The sequence below is a fragment of the Peromyscus eremicus genome, chromosome 12 (genome assembly GCF_949786415.1).
Source record: "Peromyscus eremicus chromosome 12, PerEre_H2_v1, whole genome shotgun sequence".
NCBI lineage: Eukaryota > Metazoa > Chordata > Mammalia > Rodentia > Cricetidae > Peromyscus > Peromyscus eremicus.
In genome coordinates this window covers 261664-286486 of record NC_081428.1, presented here as the reverse complement: position 1 = coordinate 286486, position 24823 = coordinate 261664, and the positions used below count along the sequence as shown (strand labels likewise).

The following is a 24823-nucleotide window of genomic DNA, read 5'->3' as shown; positions in this document are numbered from 1 at the left end:
GAATGAAAGTCAGAATTTGGAATCATTGTATCACAGTGCACACACATGCTTACACACCTGCACACATGTGCATTTACATGCACACATGAATGTAGACTCATGCACACACATGCTTACACTTGTATACATAAGCACAGACTCATACATACATGCTCACACTTATATACATGCTCACATGTACATACATCACACATGTACATACATACACATGTGAACATGGACACTCATGCTCACACTTGTACACGCATGTACATGCATATGCATTTTTGAGCACATACATGTACACATGCAAGGTTGCCATCTAAGATATTTGGCATGTTTCTTTCCAGTTTTTCTCAAATCTCTCTACGGGATTTTGTGATGAACACAGATAGGGTAAAATTTACCACAGTTACAGTGTGCTTATTATCACAGGCAGCAGTACTTTTTTTCTAGTGCTGGGAACAAACCCAGGACCTCACGCATGCTACACAAAGCACTCTACCACTGAGCTACATCCCTAGTCCTGCCAATGCTTTTTGAACCTAAAATAAATTGCATTTGGGGAGTCAATGTTCTGTTTTGGCTGAAGTATCATAATCTATAAATTCCCAGGCAGCAAGAGTCCAAGAGAATTACAGTTACATGGGCTCCCTCCAAGGCCACCAATACTCTCCTCATTAGACCAGAAGAAGCAGGTGGTTTGCAAGTCATATGCAAACCTTAGTTTAAAACCAAACCTGGGGGCTGCAGAGGTGGCTAAGAGGTTAAGAGTACTGGCTGTCCTTCTGGAGGACCCAGGTTCCTTCCCAGCACCCACATGATAGCCCACAACCACCTATTATTCCAATTCCAGGGAATGGGGCACCCTCTTTTGGCCTCTGCAGTCACCAGGCATGCAAGTGGTGCCCAGATATACATTCAGGCAAAATACTCATACACATAAATTAAAAACAAAAACAAAAACAAAGCAAAAATAAAACAACTAAGTCCCACCAAGCCATTCCCTGTAGCACCAGTTTTGAAAAAAAAATGGCATGAAATAAAAATGGTTTGACAACCAGCTTAGACCTACTTAGGATCTTCCAACATCTCAAGCTAAGTACAAAGCTTCTAGAAACTGCAGGATAAAAACTAAGCATGGGGGGGGGCGTGGTATTGCAGGTGTATTCACCTGTACATCTGTGTGTGGGTTAGAGGTCAATGTGGGGTGTCTTCCTCCATTTTTCTCCATCATGGTTTTTGACAGAATACTCCACTAAACCTGTAGCTCACCAATTGGCTAGTCTGGCTAGAGAGAGCTCCAGGGATCCCTATGTCTGTCTCCCACTGGCACTGAGATTACAGGTGGATATGCTTTTGCATGGGTGCTAGGGATCTGAATTTGGTTCTTCATGCTTGCACAGTAAGCACTTTACCCATTGAGCATCTCACTAGCCATATATATATATTCTCTTTATATATATTCAAAACAGGGTCTTACCATTTAGTTCTGGCTGGCCTGGAATTCACTATATATACCAGGCTAGCCTTAAACTCAGGGATCCTCCTGCCTCTGCCTTCTAAGTGCTGGGATTAAAGTCATGTGCTATCATGCCTGAGCTCCACAAAATAATTTTTAAGACATTGCCAAATACTTTCAGAAAACTTTAGGTCAAGGCATTTCAAGGATCCAAGGGCAGGTTCAACCTCAGTTCCCAGAGAAGCCAAGAGTAAAACACATAGACCAGTCAAACATGCTTGCACATCCCCTAATGCCCAGCCTCTGGGGAAGCTCTCATACTTAGAGGCTACTTCCAGCCCCCAGAGGATGTGACAGACACCCAGATTCTCAAGAGGCATCCAGTGAGGGGAAGAGAAGGATGGTGGGTGCACAGCAAGGAGGGTACCCCAAAGGAGGCCAGAGCTAGTAGGAGCAGGAAAGGCTGGAAGAAAGGAAAGCAGCAGTGGGTGGATGCACAGGGGTGGTAGGCTGAGCATCTCTGAGAAACCTGGTGGGTGTGAAGGGAGGTTTGGGTTCTGTAGGGACATGAGTATATGGACCATTGACTCAAAGAAGTGGAGCACAGGATATACCCCAGTCCCCTGTTCCTCCTTGCTCACTGACTTCCCCAGCAACCTCCTAGAGGCTCCCTTGCTCCCAGGACAAAGACCAGGTCAGAGTGTGTACACAGGGTATCCAGTAGACAGTCCACCTGATACTCTGGGCCACAGTTCACGAAGAGAGGATACAGGGTTCAGCTGAAGGTCCCCAAGGCCAGGCTGTGGGAAACAGAGGCTGGGTGATAGGAAATCTTCTTCAGGAACACCCTTTTTCTCTTTCTTCTTTTAATGTGCAATTCCTCCCCTATTGATCCCTACTCGGTACTGGCAAAGGGCACAAGTCACAGGCAAGCAGCTACCCATCAATGGCTAAGGTGTGGGCAGAGGAAGGGTGGAGCACTCAGGGCAGGTTCTTAACCTCAGCACCTGGGACTTTTGTTTTGCTGTGTGGTGGTGTCTGTGCCATGTGCCCTAAAGAGTGTGGTACCTGTGACCTCTACCCCCTAGGGGCGAATAGTACCCCACCTCCCAGTTGTGACACAGCTGTCTGCAAACATTGCCCAGCAGGAGACCCCACCTGTCCTTAGCAGAAATAGCTGGCCAGGATTCCTAACACCTGGGGTGGCTAAGCTTTTTGCCCACTGCATTCCAAGGGGGCCCTGAGAACTTTGCAGGAGGGAAGTGGGCCTTGGAACCCCAGATATAAGGCAGAGCTAGGAACTAAGTTCCACCACAGCTCCTGGTTTGACTCAGGTGCCTCCTTCAGCCCTCAGGATGTGGATTGTAGGGATGGTCCCCAGGTCTTAGAGGTGAGGCTCAGTGAGTCTGAAGTTTCTAAGTCCTGGAGCTGTTTCAAAAGGTGAGACAAAGGTCTGGGTCCAAGTGTCTACCCCCAAGAAATGCCAGGCTCTGAAATAAGGGCTCATTGTTCATGGGAAAGAACTGATTGTGCCAACAAATGACTTCATTGCTGTGTGTATCAAGACAGTGAGTAGTTATTCTGGGGGCGGGGGTTCTTTCCTTGTAGATCCTGCTGATTCCAGATGGTAAGGTCTGGTTTGGTTCTAGCTGGAGAAGAGACTGAGAGGAGCAAATAAGGTGAGCTGCCAATCTCTGCTCACTTTGCTCTGACCCTGGACACTAGCTCCTGGTGACACCTGAAGCCTTGGATAGCTCTGCTTCCAGATGGAGAGAGCCAGACAGGGAGGGTGCTGGGAGGCATGAAAACACAGCAGCTCCTAGATGAAGAGATGAAGCCCCAGCTGCTCACATGCAGGCTTTCCTACCTGCCTCCAGCTCTCAGTGGCTGAGCAGAATGGGAAGGAGGGGATAAGCTGGGACAGCCTCACAGAGGACAAAAGGAAGGCAGCGAGGCCAGCATGGGAGCAATGGCACAGAGGGAAGCCCAAGTGAGGAGTTGGGGGCTTGGGAACAGGTACCTTTATGCTTCTTGATGGCTCCCAGCTCCGACGCACTCAGGGAGCTCTCGGACAGTTCATCCCCATCAGGTTCCTGTAAGGCTGGACTGCTCCACAATGCTCCTGGGGATTCTTTCTCCAGGTCCCAGGAGTCTAGATCATTCTCTCTAGGCTTGAGGGCAGATAGGGCCTGGGCTGGCTCATCTTCAGGTGGGGTGGTGGCAGAGGCTGCAGCTGCCTCTGGAGGGCACAGAGTGGATGGGGCATTCCCCTGATTGGTGCTGTCCATAGAAGCTGCATAGTCTAGCATGAGGGCAGCATTGTGGTCCTGAGACAGTGAGGTCTGTCGGGGAGATGTACAACAGAGGCTGAGGGCAAATGAAAAGTCAGCCCAGGGATGTAACGAGCACACATGGTAGGCAGGGAGGGCTTGATACCACCTGAATATCACTTTCCAGTATTGAGACTAAAAATATCAAGCAGTAGCAGGGACAGCCAGCTGCAAGAAGGCTCCTGTGCTACATGGTAAATGTTTATAAAGTAGGTATCTGTCTTAGCTGAGATACAGAGGTGGTCCTGAGCACACAGGTTGAGGGTGCTGGAGAAGAGTTAGCATTCTTCCCACTGCAGACCTATCAGTAAGGAAGCCCCAGAAGGTGAGAACTAACACTTTCTTCAAAGTAGACAAAGTATAAGGCAGTAAAGAGCATGAACTCGAGCAGATTTAGTCTTTTACACCTTTGTTACTAAGCACTTTTCTGTCTCAAAGTAGAGATTAACCAGAAAATGATGTGTCCTTTTAAGGACTGTATTTGTTTATAAAATTACAGGCACTAAACCAATAGGTAAGGTAGAAAGCTGGGAGTGGTTGAACAGGGATGCCTGAAAGGGCAGCATCCACGCTGTTCTCAACCTGGGTGGCAGTCACACAGTAGCTTTCCTAAGTGACAGCTGACAGATGTACCAGTTTACAGAAGGGCATGATGACTACCAATACAACAGTCTGCATGCCAATAAAATTAATAACCAAACTGGCCTACAGATATTAAATATGAAGATTAGCTGATGATTCTGAAGCAAAGCCAGCAAGTAGAAAGCAGATGATCATGGGTTATCCTCATCTTGTTTACTTATCTAACCCAGACTGAATAAAAGCTTCCACTATTTGGCCTTGTTGGCCCCAGAGATCTGTCCCTCACACCCTGGTGGCTGAAGAAGCCAGCCCAAGAGATACCCCCTGCCTTGGTATTCAAGGCCACCCATGAGCTTTCTTTTGGAGTCCTGGGCCCAGGCTACCCACACATTGTGTATATCACCATTAACGGTGACTCACCATTGGCACCTGCCAGCAACTGACAGGGTGATTTCCAGCATGCTCTCATGCCCACCCACTCAATGACCCTGCAAGATCCAACCCAGCCTCCCTAGCCATGGCTACAACTATCTAATCTGTCACTTGTTGTAGTGCTCCCTCCATCTACATGTTTGGAAATGTCTAGAAAAAAACAGAGTTTCTTGCATGGCCCCTTGCACTGAAGATCTAGCCTGCTCTGCACTCCTTCTGATTACTTCTGTAATCAGAAGCAGTTCACACCCACCTTCTGCTCCCCAAAAGATATCACAGAGTAGAAGAGCAGGGGAACTGAACTGGAACATTCTGTAAAACAATCTGTGTTTCTATCAGTAATGGAAAGGAATACAGGTATTTATTGTAAAATATTTAAATGTTTTAGAAATGAGTAATGTGGAAAAAGTGAACTTGGGAGGCAGCGAGGTGGAGCCTACACCACTGGGGGTTTCTTACATGTGCTTTTCTTTCTCTCTTAGTAATCATTCCAGAAATGACTTACCAAGCTCTCAAGACTCACTAAGCATACGGCTTCTACCTTCCTGTATCAACGGGACAAAGGGCTACTGTGGTCACAAAGGTAATTAACTCACTGGTGGGAAGGAACTGTACTAGAATCTGTAGAGTGACCTTTTGAATGGATGGGGGACTGGGGTGCTGTGCTGACAGGCTGCCGCCTTCTGCTGCTGCCTTCGCCTACCTTGGAGATCCCTGAAATGATGATGGTGCTTTTCTTCCGTGGGGACTTCAGCTTCAGCTTTGAGGATTCACTGAGCTGCCGAATGGCAACTTCAGCCACAGGATCTGAGCCGTTCAGCACCAGTAGTTCTGCCAGGAGGAAGATAGCACTGAGTTCAGTAGCAACGTTAAAAGGCTCCAAGGGAACTCCCAGAACGGGGGGCAGGAATGGTCTATAAGCAGTGGTTGGCAAACATTTTGGAGAAAGTGGGATAAAGAAAGAGGTTGAGGTTTTGCAACTAATCTCCCCATAGGGTAGAAGCAGCCGGGAGCCACATGTAAATGAACAGGCAAGGCCTGATTCCTGAAAAACTTCACTTTCAGAAACAAGGAAGGGTCACCATTGCCTACAACTCTACTCCCTGTAGTTATGCGCTACTCATTGGCGTGTCTGTGTAAGATTCATGTGTTTTACTGTTTATAAGTTGATGGGTTTTTTTTGTCAAGAAGTTATGCAAAGTGGCAAAATCTAGCAGACAAAAACAAATAAACTGGGTGGATGAGATGGTGCAGTGAGTGAAGGCACCATGCCTGATGCTCCAACTTGAGTTTGATCCCTGGGACCCAGTGGAGGAAGGAGAGAACAGACTCCTGCAGGTTGTCCTCTAACCTCCACATGCATGCAGTGACACACACACACACACACACACACACACACACACACACACACACACGACAAAAAGAAAGTAAAAGAAAGAAGAAAGGGAAATCTTTAAACACCGGGAAAAATTTGACCTCATAAAGGCACATAACTCTTTCTCCCTCCCAAAGCCCCGACACAGAACAGTAATCAGAGGCAGCTAATAAAAGTGACTAAGAGCTGGCCCTCACTGGCCCTTTCTGGGTCATAAATGTACGTGACAGAGCCTGCACATTTTCTGTCATTGCTCACTCCTTAGCTCTGTGAGACGAGTTCTTCTTTCTTTTTTGTTTTCTTTATTTTTAAAAAATCTCCACTTGACAAGGAGAAAGATGCCAGGCCATCAGGCAGGTGGCTGAGTGGAGATGTGTAGTGGAGTTCCTCCCTCACAGAACTTGTACTCACAGTTTGCACTATCTGCTGAGGCTAAATTAAACATGACAAAGAGGGATGGTGGTGCAGCTCAATGGTTGAGCGCTTGCATAGCATGCCCAGGGCCCTGGTTTGATGTCCAGGATCGCAGAAGCAAATGAAGGAACAAGAAAACAAAACCGCTTTAGGAGTGGCGATGGCTGTAGGTCACAGGGGCTGGTTTCCACAGCCAATGACACACTTGGCCTTGCCTAGTGCCTGGCACATAGTTCCTAAACCCTTGACATTTTTTATGATGGAGTGAAGGTAATATTTTTTTGTTATTTATGATAATCTTCATTTGTGTGTGTGTGTGTGTGTGTGTGTGTGTATACATGTGTTTGTGTGTGTGCATATGTATGTGTTCATTCAATTCTGTGCACATGTGTAGGGGCCAGAGGTTGACATTGAGTCTCTTCTTAACAGATCTCCATCTTGTTTTTTGAGACAGAGTCTCTCATTGAATTTGGAGCTCACTAACTGTCTCAGACTGGCTGCCGACAAGCCCCATAGAACCCTTTGTCCCCACCTCCCCAGAGCTGGGCTTATAGGCTTGCTCAGCCACTGCCAGATTTTTAAGTGGATGCTGGAGATCAAACTCAGGTCCCCACAATGACTTATAGATAGGAACATGTCTTTTTAAGATGATGATTACATGAAAACAATCCTAAAATTGGAGAATTGATACTAATATGGCTTGAGTGTGAAATGTCCCCCCACAGGCCAGTGTTTAGAAAGCCTGCTCCCCAGAGGAGGGTGCCACTCTGGAGGCTGTAATACCTTTAGGGGTGGAACCTGGCTGCTCTTGAAGGTTATAGCCCAGGCGTTGGTTCCAGAACACCTCTCTGCTTCCTGGTCAGCCATCATGTGAGTAGGCTCTATTACACACTCTGGTTACCATGAATTTACTCTTGAAACAGTGAGCTGAAACAGACTTTTCCTCCCTACACTGCTTCTGCCCCATCTCTTGGTCACAGTGATATAAAATATACAAAATAAGTAATCCATAAAATTGGGGAGAAGTGGGATATGAAACCTGGATATGTGGTTCTTGGGCCTTTGGAAACAGCTTGTGAGAAGAACGTGGGAGAATTTGGAGATGTGAACTAGAATAACCCTTCAAGATGCTCTAGAAGCCCCCAAATGGCACAGGCTATTGCCATTGCTCTCTCTGCCCACCATAACTAGAAGGTAAGACCTACTGCTGAAGACAACACATACTTTTGTTTAGAACACAGAGAAATCTAAAACTGACCTGAAAGCTTCCTCCCTGCTGGAAGGTGCTATGCAGGCTGCTGGGGGAGAAAAAGAATCAATGGGCTTACCCAGCAGTAGACCCTGCATTCTATGATACTGACCCAACAGGCACAATATCTACTAATAGAGGCGTGGTTGCTATGAAGTAACCAACTGCTTTTGATTGGATTTGAAGTCTGTTGCATGGGAAGGAATTCACTCCTGATCCTATAAACCTGGCCAAAAACCCAGAGCTGGGAAGGAGCCCTCTATTGTTTTGTTAAATGGACATGATGCCAAATATTTGTTTATATCCACAGATTAGTGTTAATCTCAACTTTTTTCAGTGAAGCCCACCCCTTTTTGGCAGTGGTAAATGCAGAGACTCATAAGTAATAAAAATGCTGAGAATAAGTGAACTCCCCAAGGCTCAGGGAACATTCTAAAAGAAGAGGAGGAAAGAGCTAGAGGCTAGGGAAGAGTGCTATAAAATGCTGTCCTCTGGATATGAAGCGGTCAGCACACTCATGAAGTTACAGCAGCAGTGACTACTTGCACAAGATTAAGCCAGTCAACATTCATCATGGATGAGTGGTTCATCTTAGCTGAAGGGCTACTGCAGTTGATGGCTGCTGGGGGAGGGGAAGTCATTTTTCTTTAGGAGTTATAGTCACTGGTAGGTTACCCATGCTCTGGTGGATGTCCTATATATATGCAGGGACTCAGTAGGTCATTAAAAAAAAGAGTAAGATATGTGGGTGGGAGGTGTTTGTGTTAGAGGAGACCTGAGAAGAGGGACAGTGGGGAGCTGTGGGTGGATATGATTAAGATACAATGTATCTTGTATATAAGTATGAAATTATCAAAAATAAAAATATTATTTTAAAAAAGGAAGAAAAATTCTAGAATACTTAAGTTCATTCTTGTGGTTGTGTAGAAGATCTGAGTGCTGAGAGAAAAGCAGACAGTAAGACTAAGCTGCTGCTGTTGGGATGGGAACAAGGACCCCACTGGGAACAGGACTAGAGGCCATTTGTGTTATATTCTGGCACAGAATTCGCCTATATTTTAACTATGTTCTGGAAATTATAAGGAGGCCAAATTCCAAAGTAAGTCAAGGCAATACAGCACTAAGGCTATGGCATGGTTGCTGCTGGCTGTTTTAGCCAAGCTTACAGTGGGGTCTGAGAATAAAAATTAGAGCAGAAGGATATGAAAAACGAACTATTTGGCCAGTAAAGAAGAACATCTCGAGCTGCCAAAGCAAGTGTGACAGGTAGCTATAGTTATTTGAGATAAACGCCATTAGGAAGAAGACAAATAGTTTGCACTGGGATGTAGGAAGGATGCTTTCAGTGCATTTCAGGATTTGGTGAGACCCACGACATCACAGGCTCCAGCATATAAAACTGCACACTCATTTGAAAGAGTTTCCCTTTAAAAGACATAGCTGTAGAGGTGCCCTGCTTGAATGGAGCTGTTTAGAGAAGTGTTGTCATAGGTTCACCCACCTAGGCACTCAGAAACCACTGTGTTCATGATACAAGGAGGCCTAGCTACATATCAAGCGATCAATGAAGCTTAGTGTTGTCCACATGGTGCTAGGTTTTCAGACATACAATATACATGAGTTATGAGATCATGAAAGGTTGTACACCTAGGTTAAGGTAACTTTGTGAGGCCAAGTAATTCAGGGTTGGGGTTCCAGTGAGGAGGATGAAGCCTAAGTTGCAGTAGAGACCCCTGGGCCATGGGACATCTCCCAAGGTAATGAATAGAGCTAGCCCCAGAGAAAGGCCACATGGGCTGCAAATGGCAAGGCTGTGTGAGTGGAATTCTGTCTGTTGGTACTCAGATCATTCCACCACAGCATTACACACCAGACACAGAGCTACAATGTTCAGTGCCCTGCTGAGGTCCAGTCTCCCTCCAGTCAAATCTCTCCTTCCATCTTCCCATTTCTCCCTTCTGGAATGGGCACATTTACTTTGTACCTTTGCAGTCTGGAAATACATGACTTTCCTGTTCATTTTATAGGAGCTCATAGCTAAAGGACTTCCATGAGTCTCAAAAACAAAACTCTAAACTTAGATTTGAACAATGTTGGAACTATTGAGCTTATGGAAACTCGTGAAGTTGGAATAAATGCATTTTGCTTTTTAAGATGACTATGAGCCTTTGGAGCCAGGGTGCAATACTATTATGGCTTAGATATCAAATGTCTCACAGGGTCATGTTCTGAACACTTGTTTCCCAGCCAGTGGCACTATTTTGGAAAGCTGTGGAACCTTTAGGAGGTGGGACCTCACTGGCAGACATCTGACACTAGGGGCAGGCCTTTGAAGGGTATAGAATCTCTTTATGTCCTGGGCTAATGTGATATTGACTCCACAACATGTTTACAATGCCATGCCCCCACCCATGATGGACTGAAATTGAAGCCAAAACTTTCCCACCATGAAGCTGTTTCTGTCAGCTGTTTCATTGCAGCTATAAAAAATAACTAGGAGAAACACCCAGAGATCTCAGAAAACTGCTCCTAAGTGCAGAGCATACAGAAGGGACCAAGCACACATCAGCCATGCTGTCCCCAGTGTTGCTTATCCAACGGAATGATATCACCCATGTGCCAGATGATAGGAAAGATAGCTTTCAGAAAGTTACAAAGTGGGGCTCCCCCACCTGCTTGTTTTGTTAAAGCGCTCCACAGACCTAGTAGGGACCCAGCTCTGTCTTCTGTCTTCCTTCACCCGACATTCCCAGATCCTTTTTCATTTTTTCTGTTTGCCACTAAAACAAAGACTCCCTAAAGACCAAAAAAAAAAAAAAAAAAAGGAAGGAAGCCTTCATTCCTAAAGCTCAGAAGTGCAGAGATGGAGAAGAGATCGTGTCTTACCTGTGTCTGAAGAGGAGAATGTCTTGCTGACGGGGGCGCCGTGGCACGAAATGGCCTGGACAGAAATGTCCTTCTCAATGACCTTCACCTTGATGGGTGTCCTCACAGGGGACTCTGCAAGAACAGAAGATTCTAGAAAGTGAGAGGAGGCCCCTGCTGCACCATGAGGCCCTGCAGTTGTTTCTGGCCAGGGCTGGGCTTTAAGACCTCTCAATTCCTTCACTGTGTTGGCAAAAGTGGAGCTGGGAGTTTAAAATTCAGAGCAATTTCAATAAAACTGGAGTTCCCATGTGAATTTTGGGTCCATGACCTGTGTCAAGGGAGCTACTTTGGGAAGATGGTTTCTCTACACAAACAGAAACAATAAACCAATAAAATAGCAATGTGTTTTTCATTCTTCCCGCACTAGGGGCCAGCTACATTGCAATAGAAAGGTTTGTGCTGCCCCTGTTAAAGCAAATCAAAACAAACTTTTTTTTTTTTTTTTGAGACATGGCATCATATATCCTAGGCTGGCCTTGAATTTCATATTAGGCAAGAATGACCTTTAACTCCTGATCCTTCTATTTCCATTTCCCCAGTGCTGGGATTACATATGTGTGCCACTGTGCCTACGTGATACAATCAATGCTGGGGATCCAATCCAGAGCTTCATCCATGCTAGGCCAATGCTGCCCAACTGAGCCACATCCTCAGCCCTATGTCATGTCTCTTTATCAGTGATGTTTAACATACATTCAACTAACTAGACTTTTAGCCATCATGAGTGTGATGGAGTACTGAGTCCCATGTCGCTAGTCTTAGAACCAGACTGCGACTTTGGTGTAACTTCCAGGCAGAACCTCATCTCTGCCCCTCAACTATTTTTTTTTCTCTCTCTCCTCCTCCTCTTTTTTTTTTTTTTTTTTTGAGACAGGGTCTATGCAGCCCTGGCAATCCTGAAATTCACAGAGATCCACCTGCCTCTGTTTACCGAGTGCTGGAATTAAAGGCATTATCATCATGGCTCTTTGCCAACTATTTTTCATAGAATATAAAGGTAACTGTGCAATGCAAAAGTCTGATGCCAAATGTCTTTCTTTCCATGCCAACAGACTTCTCTGCCAAGCCTTTGTACTGTAGTGCTCAGTGTTGTGGGGTGAGGCTGGGGACCTGTGGGGTCTTCTGCAAAGAGACTGCACTCTGGGGTCTCACCTGAGCTCACTGGGGACGCCCTCCCAGTGTCAAAGCGAGGCTTGGTCTTCACAGCAGTGACCGTGGTGACCACAGTCCCACATGGCATCACTGTACGGTCCTTTTCTATCTTTGCAGCAGGAACAGGGGGAGGAGTGGGCCAGGACTTCAGCTCTCCAGGTTCTACGTAAGAAAACTGTGGCAAAGATAGATATTTATTTTGAAACACAGTGGAGCCCGGGCTTCCATGGATGGCTGCTTCCCACACTCACTGGACCAACACCCACATATGAGTCCCTCCCAGAACATGATGTCATGAGAGCACAGAATAGCCATTTCCTTTCCTGGTGTAGTAATGACCTCTAGATGACCTCTCATACCAACTATGACACAAATGCAAGGGGAAGCTGTTTTCCTGTACTGCCCAAGGAATTATGATAAGAAAAAAAGGTCTGTACATGTTCAATGTGATGCATGTGATGCAGTCTGAGTGTTTTTTGTTTTTGTTTTTGTTTTTTTTTTTTTGCTCTTAAATATTTTCAGGCTGGTTGGTGCAAGCTGCAGCTATGGAGCTGCAGATATAGACTGCAGATAACAGCAACAGGCTGGCTTAGCAGCGGTACACTGGTTTCTGCTAGTTTCTTCACCCATGTTACTTAGTGGTTTTTTGTTTTTAATCAACCTGGAATGACAAAGACCCACAAGAGCAAGCTCAAACTCTAAGCATGACCCAGCAGAGGAATTTTTTAAAGGAGGCAGCTGGGTCAGCTGAGATGACACTGGAAAGGGTCATCTCCTACAGTAGCCAGATTAAGCCAGTTGTGGCAAGATGTGTCCACCTGAGCCTGAAGCCCATGCTGAGAAGAGGGCCTCCTGGGTGAGTTTAGGTGTCATAGAGAAGTGACAGTGAGCCCTGGCAGGCAGGAGACAGGATTGTAGCAGCAGAGAACATGCCATCATACCTCTGCAGTGACTGAGCCTAACACCAAGCTGTCAGGCTCTGTCCCGCTGACCAGTCTGAAGGTCTGTGGGCCATTAGGCTGCTTCCTAAATAAGTCCAGGTGAATGGTTGCTATCCCCAGTAGACCTAGAGTGGAAGACAAGGAGGAGCAATGGTGATGTTTCCACAGTCACACACCCCAAGGGATGTCCCTTTAGCTCCACTACACAGTGTCAGTGTCACCAATAAAAAGAGGCTATGGGCATTCCAGAGGGAACTATATGCCAGGCCTGGCAGAAGCAATAACTAAACCACAAAGTGTGGAACTGCACCAACCATCCTTGAACCACTGACAGAAACTGGAAAACAGACAGTGGGGGATAGAAGGGGGATGGCATCAATGAAAATGAAGAAGGTACTGAATGTCCTGGGCAAAACAAACACGGGAGGATGGAGGGTTAAGGGCATAATGACAGAGGCCTACTCTCAAATGTGTGCCTGAGTGTGAAAAGCAAGAGTAAGTAAGAGGGAGCGATAGGGTGAGAAAGGAGGAAGGAGACAGATAGGGTGCAACGACTAATCGACATAAAGACTGTGGGCAATAGGGCAAATATTCAGAGTGAGAATTTAAGCACAGGCTGCATGGCTTCTGTAAAGCTTCAGTTTCACAGGCTCCATCAGGCTACCCTGAAATGGACAGGGGTGAGCCAGCAGAAGCAAGAACTAGGAGGATGAGAAGTGAATGGTAGCCTGATGCAGGGTGTCTCTCATACCCACTCAAAGAAGGGAAGGTTTTTCATACTACTTCCCCAGGTATATAAAGATGGCAGATTCAAAGAGGCTCACACAGACCTCTTGATGGTAACTTGGGCGTGATCATCTGGTCAGTCACCTGCCTTCCAACTTCCCTTCAGGAGATCACAAAGAGACTCAGTGGCACAGCTGGATATGCCAATGGTCTCTTTCTTCCCAATTTTAATGTTTACATGGATTTAAAAATATCCAAGAGGTCTGAGGATGTAACTCAGTAGTACAACACTTACCTGGCATGACTGAAGCCCAGCACCATAAAAAGAAAGAAAAAATGATTTAAGGGCCAGTGAGATGGCTCATCAGGTAAAGGTACTTGTCACCAAGCCTGATAAACTAAGCTTGATTCCCAGGACCCACAAGATGGAAGGAGAGAATCAACTCGTACTGCAAGTTGTCCTCTGACCTACACAGACACAGATTAAATGTAAAAACAGAAGAATCTAACAAACATTGGCACTACCAATGTAGACCAAGGTGCACACTCAAGTCCATGTTTATGTTGGTGACTTTACCCTGAACTGTTGAGTTCCCGTGTCTGAATCATGTATCTACTTTAAATGAAGCCCAAGGGGCTTATTCTGTAGGGAAACATCGGCTAAATCTTACAGAGAAGGACATTAGGAGAGGGGCTGCCATGGCTATGATAGGAAAGTTTGTTACTATTTTCTTCCTTCCTCCCTCCCTCCCTTCCTCCCTCCCTCCCTCCCTCTCTTCCTTCCTCCCTCCCTTCCTTCTTCTTTTTTGGTTTTTTGAGACAGAGTTTCTCTGTGTAGCCCTGCCTGTCCTGGACTTGATCGGTAGACCAGGTTGGCCTCAAACTCACAGAGATCCACCTATCTCTGTCTGCTGAGTGCTGGGATTAAAGGCATGTGCCACCACTGCCTGGCTTGTTACTATTTTGTAATTTAAAAAATTGAAGGAATTTCATTTAGTATAGAATGGTTCAAAATTGTTCCTCCAATCTAAAAATTATTGAAGAAAGATTCTAGATTTGAAGAAACAGGGGCAGGAGAGATGACTCAGTACTAAGAGCACTGCTTGCTCTTCTCGAAGACCTAGGTTCAGTTCTTAGCCCTCATGTGGCAGCTCACAACCATCTGAAACCATGGAAGATCTGCCATCTCTTATGACCTCTGTAGGCACTACATGCACACAGTGCATAGACATACATGCAGGCAAAATACTCACACACATAAAAATAAAGGAAAAAATTTAAAAACCAGATAACCATGTACCCAAAATGAATGACATTGTTGATGTTTGACTTTGTACCAAACATTTCATTGGGAGACCTGTGGTTTAGAGGAGGGGGCTGCCTCCTTTGCAGAGTTTCTCCCATCCCCATTCCAGAGCCCAGATCAGGGTGCTGGTCTGGAACACTTCTCCACCCACCTTCTGAAGAGCACTCATTCTCTGAGATCTGCAGGAGCAGCTCCTTAGATTTGGCGTTCAGTTCACTGTGGAAAGAATAAAGCCCTGTGAACTCTTCAAAGCTCAATGCTGTTGGGTTGGGTCCCCCCTCCAATGTATTTTTTTTGATTATGCAAAGGAACACAAGGCTGTCAGTCATTAAAGGCAGAATGCCTGCAGCCTGACAGTTCAGAAATAGCCACTGATGCACCCAGGGATTGGCCTTTCAGAGGGGATCCATGGAACATCTTTCCGTGACAGAGGTAATACAGTAGCCAAGAGGCATATGATTGGTGGCCAGTATAGACTGAGACCTTGATTTCATTTGGTTAATTTCTATTAACTTAAAAGTCACATGTCACCATTACCATTTCAAAACAACTATGTATAATTAACTGAGTACAGAACACAGAATATCCAACAAGCCTCCCTCCTCCTTCCTAAGATACATTTTGCTTAAGATGCATGTACTATTGCTGTTTCCATGCTATATCCACCATCACCTTTGACAGATTTAGGCGATTTCCTTGAGATATCACAGACTGCAGAACAACTGCATTTTTGACAAATGTCTAGTGCTCTGTTGCCTTGGCCTTAAGAAATTTTATCCAGCCAAGTCCTTACAGATGGACTGTTTAAAAATAGAGTCGTTGTTTCCAGAAAACAAACTGAGATTAATATCCTCACATAGTTGGAAGTCAGAGGAAAATTTGCTAGAGTTGGTGCTTTCCACCAAGTGGGTCCTGGGACTTGAACTTAGGTTATCAAGTTTGGCAGCAGGTGTCTTTACCCACTTGACTATCTCACTGTCTCCCAAGATCTGCCTGTCATTTCTTCTTCTTCTTCAAGTTCACCAACCAGTTCTTTTAGATCAAAATCATCCCTGTCCTGATGTCAGTGGTCTGCTTCTGGGACTGATCATTCACGGTGAGATTTTAAACTCCTATTACGAGAGTCCATGAATTTGTCCTAATTAAGTGTTTCAAAACTGGGAACCAGTATTAAACACTACTGATTCTCTTTGGGGAAGATGTGAAGACTTTCTCTACAATCTAGTGACAAAGTGGAAGTTATTGACAGATTTTCTTATATCGAGTCACCTTTACATTTCTGATGCAAACTCAAGTGGATTTATTTCTTTGTTTGTTTATTTATTTATTTATTTATTTATTTATTTATTTCAGGCAGGGTCTCTACATGGTTCTGGCTATCCTGGAACTCAATATATAAACCAAGCTGACCTTGAACTCACAGATATCTTTCTACCCCTACTTCCCAGATACTAGGATTAAAGGCATGCACTACCATACCTGGCTCTGATTTGTTTATTTATTTTTAATAGAATGGCTATTCAAACTTTTTTAGATTTATTTATTCTATGTGTATGCATGTCTTGCCTGCATGTATATATACCACATGCATGCTTGGTTCCTGCAAAGGGCATCAATCCCCCAGAATGTTTATGAGCTGCCATATGGGTACTAGGAACCAAACCCAAGTCCTTTGCAAAAGCAACCAGTGCCCTGACCAGAGCCACAGCTTCCAAATGGATGTATTTTAATGTATCATTGGATCCTATGTGATGACATATTAGTTAGGATCTGTACATTGTTATTTATAAGTGGTTTGCATGTCCCCCTTTTTCTATTTTTTCTCATCAGAGGTTGGTATCAGTTGGAGGTTTTCTTCCACGCTGTGTGGCTGGCTGCTAAGGAAAGCAGGGAATCCCGTAACAGGCCTTTATCACAACAGGGAAAGAGGAGAAAGGTGATCCACAGAACTGCCTTAAAAAGAAGTCCATGTTGGCCACAGGGATGGCTGTCTTTCAAAAACTCAGAATTTGTTTTCATTTCTTTAATTAATTTTTAGTATAAACAGTGCTATGCAATGACTCCAGGATCTGACCATCTTGAGTAGACCTAGCTGTGGCCACCAGGCCCCTGGGGATGCAGGCTGTACTCACAAGGTGAATTCCTCTTCCCAAGTGAGGTCTGTAGTGTTTCTTACTAGGGTGCTGATGAACTGCTGTGCAGGATCATTCAGCTGGGCCACACACACATGGCTAATGCTATCTGTGATGAGACAAAGCAAGGTTGTATTGGCTTTTATTTTTGAATTGCATTAAAACTTTGCTTACCCACACAAGGAATGGTAAATTAATTGACAAGGATCTCAGCTTACCTACACCTAAGAGAACTTTCTGTCATTTGCCATTTATACACACTCAATGCTGAGGCAATAACTTAGTGGTTACAGCCCTAGACTGACCCCAGTGTCCCACTTCCTTCCATCAGTTCATGAATTCTGGTAGGCAGGACTCTCAGGTATGGAGTCTCACCCAGAAGCAACACGCCCATGTGCTGAGGCTTGGCCCCACTTCTAGTCAAGACTGACAACCTGCTCAAAGGATGGCTGGTCCTAAGCTTAAATTGTGGCCGAATCTCACAGATAATCCATGCCCCACTTACAAGAAGCAGGTGTTTTCATCCCTCATCTAATCCAAGGCCCTTTTGAGGTACTTACTTGATATAGGTACTGTGACATCTCACAGATGTTCCTGCTCTGAGAAAATGTTTCCTCTACAGCATCAGTCCTGAAGTCCTCTGTGTTTAGTAACTACTACAGAGCCTGACTCCTTACATCAGATCAGGGTAACTTTCACAGACTTTTCTCAAGGAAAACTCAGATCCATTTCCAGATGTGGACATCTTAGTGTGCATAGAGAATGGAATCTGATTTCATAGCATGTGTACCCCAAAAGCTGAGACCCCAGCCCTATCTGGTAGTCCTGCAGACCCACTTGGCCACTAGTTGATACAGATGTGAAAGGCAACATGCAAGTATTTGCATCAAAAACCATCATCTATAGCCAGCTGTGTAGTTCAAATGAAGCCTCTTTATGCTTTGTAAACTGGGAGGAAGAACCTTTGCAAATAGTGACCAGCATTCCTAATTTTCTTAATCAATGACTAGAATTTCTGTTCTATTCTCATCAACATCAAGCTGCAATTGAAAAGTCACATCCTGCTTCAGACTGCTAAGCTTGGGGGTCCTTAGTGACCATTGAGAATCCTGAGGAAGGCCAGGGCTCACAGCTGCCTTCTTCCCATCAGCAGCACCAGAGGCATCAGTAAGCCTAAGCTCTCTGATGCCCCATCAGCCACCCTCACACCCCACTTTTTAAGGCAGCAGAAACTGTACTGCTCAGAGGTTCAGGGGTGCTCAACATGAATTTATTGGCTCAGTTTAAAACAGAAAACTAGACTAGTATCTGTCAGACTGAAAACAAATAGAGCAACCATGACACTGCTCTCATGTACATGAGTTTAGATTACAACACTTGCATATTTATGGGGTGCAGTGTGACACTTAGTGGCATGTATATCCTGTATAATGATCAGATTCTGTTACTAGCATTGCCACTGTTTCAAACATGTGCCCTTTCTCTGCATCTGGAACATTTAGAATTCTTTCCACAAGTTCTTTGGGTATGCATGATTGGCCATCACCAGCCACAGTTGCTTACTATGCTAAGGGGGTTATAGCTTGTGGCATCTGGACCCCAAGCCCATTAGCCAAAGACCAAGCCTTTCACTGTATTCCTGCCAAAGAAGGCAGGGGTCATACTGCAGACCCAACCAGGTTGCCATATAAGGATTCACCAGGCCGAGTCAAGGAAGGTCCCCTCCCACAGCAGTGGCAAGTGCCATGAGGCCCTGATGGCACCAGCACCCACCTGAAGCACCAGGGTGGGTTAGCAGGGAGACTCGGATATTCTTCACCTGCAGTTTTAGTTCATGAGCCCTTGGAGGTTTGGGAGGGCAGGGTTCCTGAGCAGTGGAGGAAGTGCACTGTAGAGTCTGTGGGGAGAAAAACAGGGCAACAGCTGTGAGGATGTGAGGGAATGGACAGGGGCACTGGCTTCTATATGGGCAGTATCTTCAACACCAGTGTCTTCAGGGATACCAGAACAGGGGACCTGACTTCTAGGATCACCTTAGAATTGACACTCATGTCTCATGGGAAGGTTCTGCTGCCTCAGAGGTGAGCCTTTTCTTTTTTTTTCCTTCCTTCCTTCCTTCCTTCCTTCTTTTCTTCCTTCCTTCATTCCTTCCTAAAAGATTTATTTATTTATGTATATGTGTGCTCTGTTTTCATGCACATCAGAAGAGGAGTCAAATCCCATTACAGATGGTTGTGAGCCACCATGTTGCTGGGAATTGAACTCAGGACCTCTGGAAGAGCAGTCAAGCTCTTGACTGCTGAGCCATCAGCAGCACGTAGTGAGCCTTTTCTATCCCAAATGAAGAACCTGCCGATAGTGATGACCCTGTTCAAATTCTGCTTGTGGTCTACTTCCCAGGACAGTGAAGATTAGCCAGCACATGGATCCATGCTCAGACCCAGGACAGGTGCTTTAGATAGTGAATTGGTCTTCAGGCTGTGGTGAATGGCCATCAGTCTGTGATCACCTCTTGCCTCCAGGCAGAGCCCACCAGTTCCAGGAAGAACATCTATGGACCCCTGACATTGCACAAGTGAGGGACAAAAGCAGGTGCAGTCTCATCTCATTCTCAGAAGAGCAAAAGCACTGGCTGCCATGATGGTGCTCACAGGGGCTCTTAAATTTAGCACAAGAACCTAAGACCCCAGAAGGGTCTCTGAGAGGTGCTGGACAAACAGTGGAAGCCATGGAGGAGCTATCCGGGGTGCTGATTGGACTTGAGCTACTTCTTGGGGGATGCTTACTAACATCTCCAGAGACACTCATGGTAACACTCAGCAAACACTGTTCTGAACCAGGTTCTTCCCTGCTGTGAGTGAAGAATGGCAAAGGCCAGGAAGGACTGTAACACCCTTAAAGCACTGGGATGGGATAGAGATATGATACTTTGTCAGTTGTGTACGTGTGACTATTTTTTTCCTTTCTTTCCTGTGTATGCGTACACGTATATATAAGTATTTACATGTTGGGGGATATTATTTTAATGTGTGTTACTTTCATTTATGCTGCATTTGTTTAACTCTGTGAAGCTGTGTTACTGCGCCTCTCTAAAACACCTGATGGTCTAATAAAGAGCTGAACGGCCAACGGCGAGGCAAGAGAAAGGATAGGCGGGGCTGGCAGGCAGAGAGAAGAAGTAGGAGAAATTTGGAAGAAAGAAAAATCAAGGAATACGAGAGGAAGGAGGAGGACTAGAGGGGCCAGTCACCCAGCCACCCAGCTACACAGCCAGACATGGAGTAAGAAGGAAAGAAAAGGTATACAGGAATAGAGAAATGCAAAAGCCCTGAGGCCAAAGATAGACAGGATAATGTAAGTTCAGAAAAGCTGGCTAGAAATAAATCAAGCTAAGATCGGTCATTTGTAAGTAATAAGCCTCTGTGTGAGTGATTTATTTGGGAGCTGGGTGGTGGGTCCCCCAAGAGAGCAAAAACAAACAACATTTACATGTGTGGGGGTTTACATGTGTGTATGAACATGGACATGTCTGTGCATATGGAAGCCTGTGGCTGTCAGCAGGTATAATCCTCAATCACTCTCCACCTTATTCACTGAGGTAGGGTTTCTCCATTGAACATGAAGCTCACCAATACAGCTAGTTCAGCCAGCCAGCTTGCTCCAGGATCCCTGGTCTCAGGCTTCTGAGGCTAGAATTAGAGTCAGACTACCATGCCTACCTGGCATTGACTTTGGGTTCTAGGGATCCAAATTCCAATCTCCATACTGGCACAAGTACTTTAACCACTAAGCTATGAGGGTTCTACTTCTGGGCCATAAATACCCAGGTACTCAGTCAAACACCATTCTGGGTGTTTCTATGATGGTGGTTTGAGATGAATTCAATTTTCAGGACAGATTTTTTTTTTTCTGAGACAGTGTTTTGTGTTAACCACATTGGCCTCAGACTCATTATGTAGTGGAGGATGACCTTGAACTTTAAATCCTCTGGCCTCTACCTCCTGAGTGCTGGTATTACAGGCACGTGCCACCATGCCTGGTGTATATGGTCTTAGAAATTGAATCCAGGACTTCATGCATGCTGCATGCTAGGCAAGCACTCTTCCAACTAAGCTATAGCCCAAGAGATCAACATTTAAACGGACAGACTGAGTAAAGTAGATGGCCATCCCTAATAGAGTGAGTGGGCTTTATCCCATCAGTTGAAGGTCCGAGTAGAAAAATGAGCCACCTTTAAATGAAAAAAAAAAAATCCTCCTTCCAGACACATCAGCCAGGCCATGGTCTTTTTCTGCTTTTAAAATCAAACAGAAACACTGGTCCTCCTGGGTTTGAGCTCTGAACCTCTGGTCAGTCTGGACTGAGGCCAAACCATCAACTCTCCTGGTGTTCAAAGCTTCAGACATGGGCTGGAATCATACCATGTATGTATCAGTCACATCTGTGGTGATATTTTGTTTGTGCTCTCACAAATAAAGCTTGCCTGGAGATTGGAGTGTGGAGCTAGCCACTAGAGCCCAGGCAGTAGTGGCACACACCTTTAATCCCAGCACTTGGGAGGAGGAACCAGGAAGTGATATGGCTGGGTGGAGACAGGAAGTAAAAGTAGGGTAGAAACAGGAGCCTGGCCCTTTCAGGCTGAGGATTTGGTAGAGGTAAAAAGTCTCTCTAGTGGCTGGCTCCTTTACTGATCTTTCAGCATTTACCCCAATATCTGGCTCCAGGTTTTTATTATTAAGACCAATTAGGATTTGTGCAACAATGTTATAATATATCTTATATATCTCTCACCCCCATGCCCAAGTGCTCAATTTCTCTAGAGAGCCCTGCCATGGGTATAGTACTTAATGAAACTGAACAATTTCATTTTAGAATGTGATTGGATATGATAACATAGGCCCCCCTTTTTTTTAATCTGTGGGTTCTAAAAATACAATACTATTTTGTGAACTGTCTCCAATTTTGATAAATTTATGGTCACCAATACCCTCTGCTTTTCAAGAATCCACCATTAGCAGGATTACTGGGAGATGCAGTGGCTGAGGCTGCTCCAACCTCTGTATGACTGACTCCAGTATTTAGGAAAGGCTGAACCTGCCCCTCACGCCTTATGCCTCTGAGAGACCCTGAGGGAAGTCTATGATCCCCTGCTGTTCTCATCTGCTAGTTGAGCTATGCCTGCCACCCTGTAAGCAAAGTAAGGTAAAGGTGACTTCTCATATCCCTGTGACCCTAGTCAGCTAGAATTTAGCACTATCATCAGCTAAGAGTGTCTGATGAATGTTGCAAAGCAAGGGACCATAGCTTCATCAAAAGAGCAATAATGAGTGGGTGGGCAACCTCTCTCACCATGGAACTCTCATCTTGAGGCTCTATTCTAATACTGCAGACAGTATCTGACTGTGCAATGTCAGCCCTACCATCAGAAGTGAAGGCACCAAACACAAGCTCGGAATTGTCTGTGTCCTGTGAACTGGGCTTACCTGAGCTTCTTTGACCCGTGTGGGCTTGGTGCTCAGAAACACAGATGGAGAAGCAGCACTAACTAGGTGCTTGAAAAGATCCTCAAGGGCTTCAGAAAGCATGTTTACCTCGAGTGCCTGTTTCTGGAGAGAGACAGGTCATCAGATCATTGCACGCCAGATGCTAAACGTTACAACATCAGACCTCATTAAGCAACCTTGGTGTTGTTAGGACTGCAACTGTCCTCCTGGACCATGACAGGCTAGGAACAGCAGCAGCCGCCTCCAAGAGCACAGCCAGTAAGAAATTGGAGAACTCAGTTCATAATGAACCAATTGTGCCAACAACTATGTGAGGTTGATGAGTCCCCTGAGCTGCAGAGAAGCTCAGCACAGCCAAGAACTTGATGGCAGGCAGAGAGTCAGGGCTTAGGACCAGACAAGGTGTACAAAGACTCCAGACCCCAGAAACTGCACAGCAATAAACATGCTGCTTTCAGCTGTTGGATCTATTGATTATAGATGTCTTGGTTATCTGGTTTGTTGCTTCAACAAAAGCAACTTAAGGAAGAAAGGGTTCCCTCTGGCTCACGGTTTTTAAGGCACAGTCTTTCATGACAGGGAAGTCATGGTGGCAGGAATGTGAAGCAGCTGGTCACAATGAATCTCAGGAAGCAGAGAGAGATGAACGCTGGTGCTCAACTTGCTTTCTCTTTTTTATTCATTCTGGGAACCCAGCCTATGAGATGGTATTTCAGGTGGGTCTTCCATTCTCAATTAATCTAACTTTGAAACTCCCTCAATGACTTGTCTGGAAGTTTGTTTCCATGGTGATTCTAGATCCTATCAAATTAAGAATCAAGATTTAGCTGGGTGGTGGTGGCACACACCTTTAATCCCAGCACTCAAGAGACAGAGGCAAGTGGATCTCTGAGTTCAAGGCCAGCTTGGTCTACAGAGCAAGTTCCAGGGCAGCCAGGGCTACACAGAGAAACCCTGTCTTGAAAAACAAACAAACAAATAAATAATCAAGATTCTGCAGCTCAGATATCTCCCATATTCAAGATTTCAAGGTCCCAGCACCCCATGTGGAGCCTGTGAAGGGACCACAACAAGCTTCGTGAGACTCATTCTGCACTATTTCTAGCTGGGTACTAGTGCGGATATAGTACCCACTCATGTGTGCAAGGTTCTGTTCTGTGCAGCAGAGTGCTATAAACCAGAGGTTATCAACCTGTGGGTTGTGACCCCTTTGGGGTTGAATGACCCTTTCACAGGGGTGGCATATCAGATATTTTGCATATTGGATCTTTACATTATGATTCATAACAGTAGCAAAATTACAGTTATGAAGTTAGCAACAGAATAATTTTATGCTTGGGGTCATCACAACACAAGGAACTGTGTAAAAGGGTCATAGCATTAGGAAGTTTGAGAACCACTACTATAAATGTTTTTAGTGCACAGGTTTTGGATTTTATTTTCTTTTATTTTTCAGTATTAGAGATAGAGCCAAGGGCTTTGCCCATACTGGGCAAGCATTCTATTAGTGGAATACATCCCCAATGGATGTTGGGTTTTTAAGACAAAATCTCACTGTGTATCCCAGGTTGGCCTTAAACTCATGATCCTCCTGCTTCTGCCTCCCACAGACTGGGTTTACAGGTCTATGGCACCACAGTCGGTTTTAAAGAATTAACTTTTAAAATCTCCATTAATGTGAAGGATAACTTGGTCTCCTTAAGTCTTGTTTCAGTATTAGAGCTTTGGTTTTCACTCTTGAGAAAAAGGGCCGGGTGGATATTTGCTAAGATGACAGGTCTCACACTGCGGGCACCCATGCATCCATGCCATCCTTCTGAGTTCTGGAAGGAAAGCTGTGATGGTCAAGCTCTGCCAAGATCTAACCCTTAGTTCCAGTTGCTGTGGTGCGCAAGCACCGTGGGTGTCATTCCCCTCACTGTGGACCCCATCTGGCTGTCTAGGCAAGGCGCTTATAGGCACTGGTTCCCACTGGCTTATAGGACACTCACAACTTGTACAACAGGAACTGACTTTAGAAAGCAGACTGGAGTCATCTGTGTTGTTGTAAGACAACTGGCTGCCTGCCCCATTTAATTAGGCATCCCTATAGTGAACTTGGCTTGTATCTATTAAAAGTGGACCTGAATCTCTAAAATATAAGGTCTCTAAATGCCAAAACCCAAATGGCTGATGCTATGGCTCTCACTGAGGGCCAGCCTCCCATATACACATGTATTAACTGGTTTGATCTTTACATCACATTCCTGTCACGTCACAGATAAGGAAATGAAGGCATAGAGAAGTCAATTAACATTCACAGAGCCACATA

At 45.2% G+C, this 24823-nt stretch overlaps 1 protein-coding gene across 1 annotated transcript in view; it reads right to left on the bottom strand.

Annotated features, from left to right (window-relative positions):
- C2cd2 (C2 calcium dependent domain containing 2) overlaps positions 1-24823 on the bottom strand; it is a 69354-nt gene that overhangs the window by 12475 nt on the left and 32056 nt on the right. The window contains exons 5-13 of the mRNA XM_059277546.1: positions 22492-22614; positions 18782-18905; positions 17009-17117; positions 15028-15092; positions 12845-12969; positions 11904-12078; positions 10710-10823; positions 5489-5616; positions 3462-3783 (exon numbers count right to left, since the gene is read on the bottom strand). Coding sequence (XP_059133529.1) covers positions 3462-3783; positions 5489-5616; positions 10710-10823; positions 11904-12078; positions 12845-12969; positions 15028-15092; positions 17009-17117; positions 18782-18905; positions 22492-22614 — 1285 coding nt within the window. The remainder of the gene's footprint in view (positions 1-3461; positions 3784-5488; positions 5617-10709; positions 10824-11903; positions 12079-12844; positions 12970-15027; positions 15093-17008; positions 17118-18781; positions 18906-22491; positions 22615-24823) is intronic.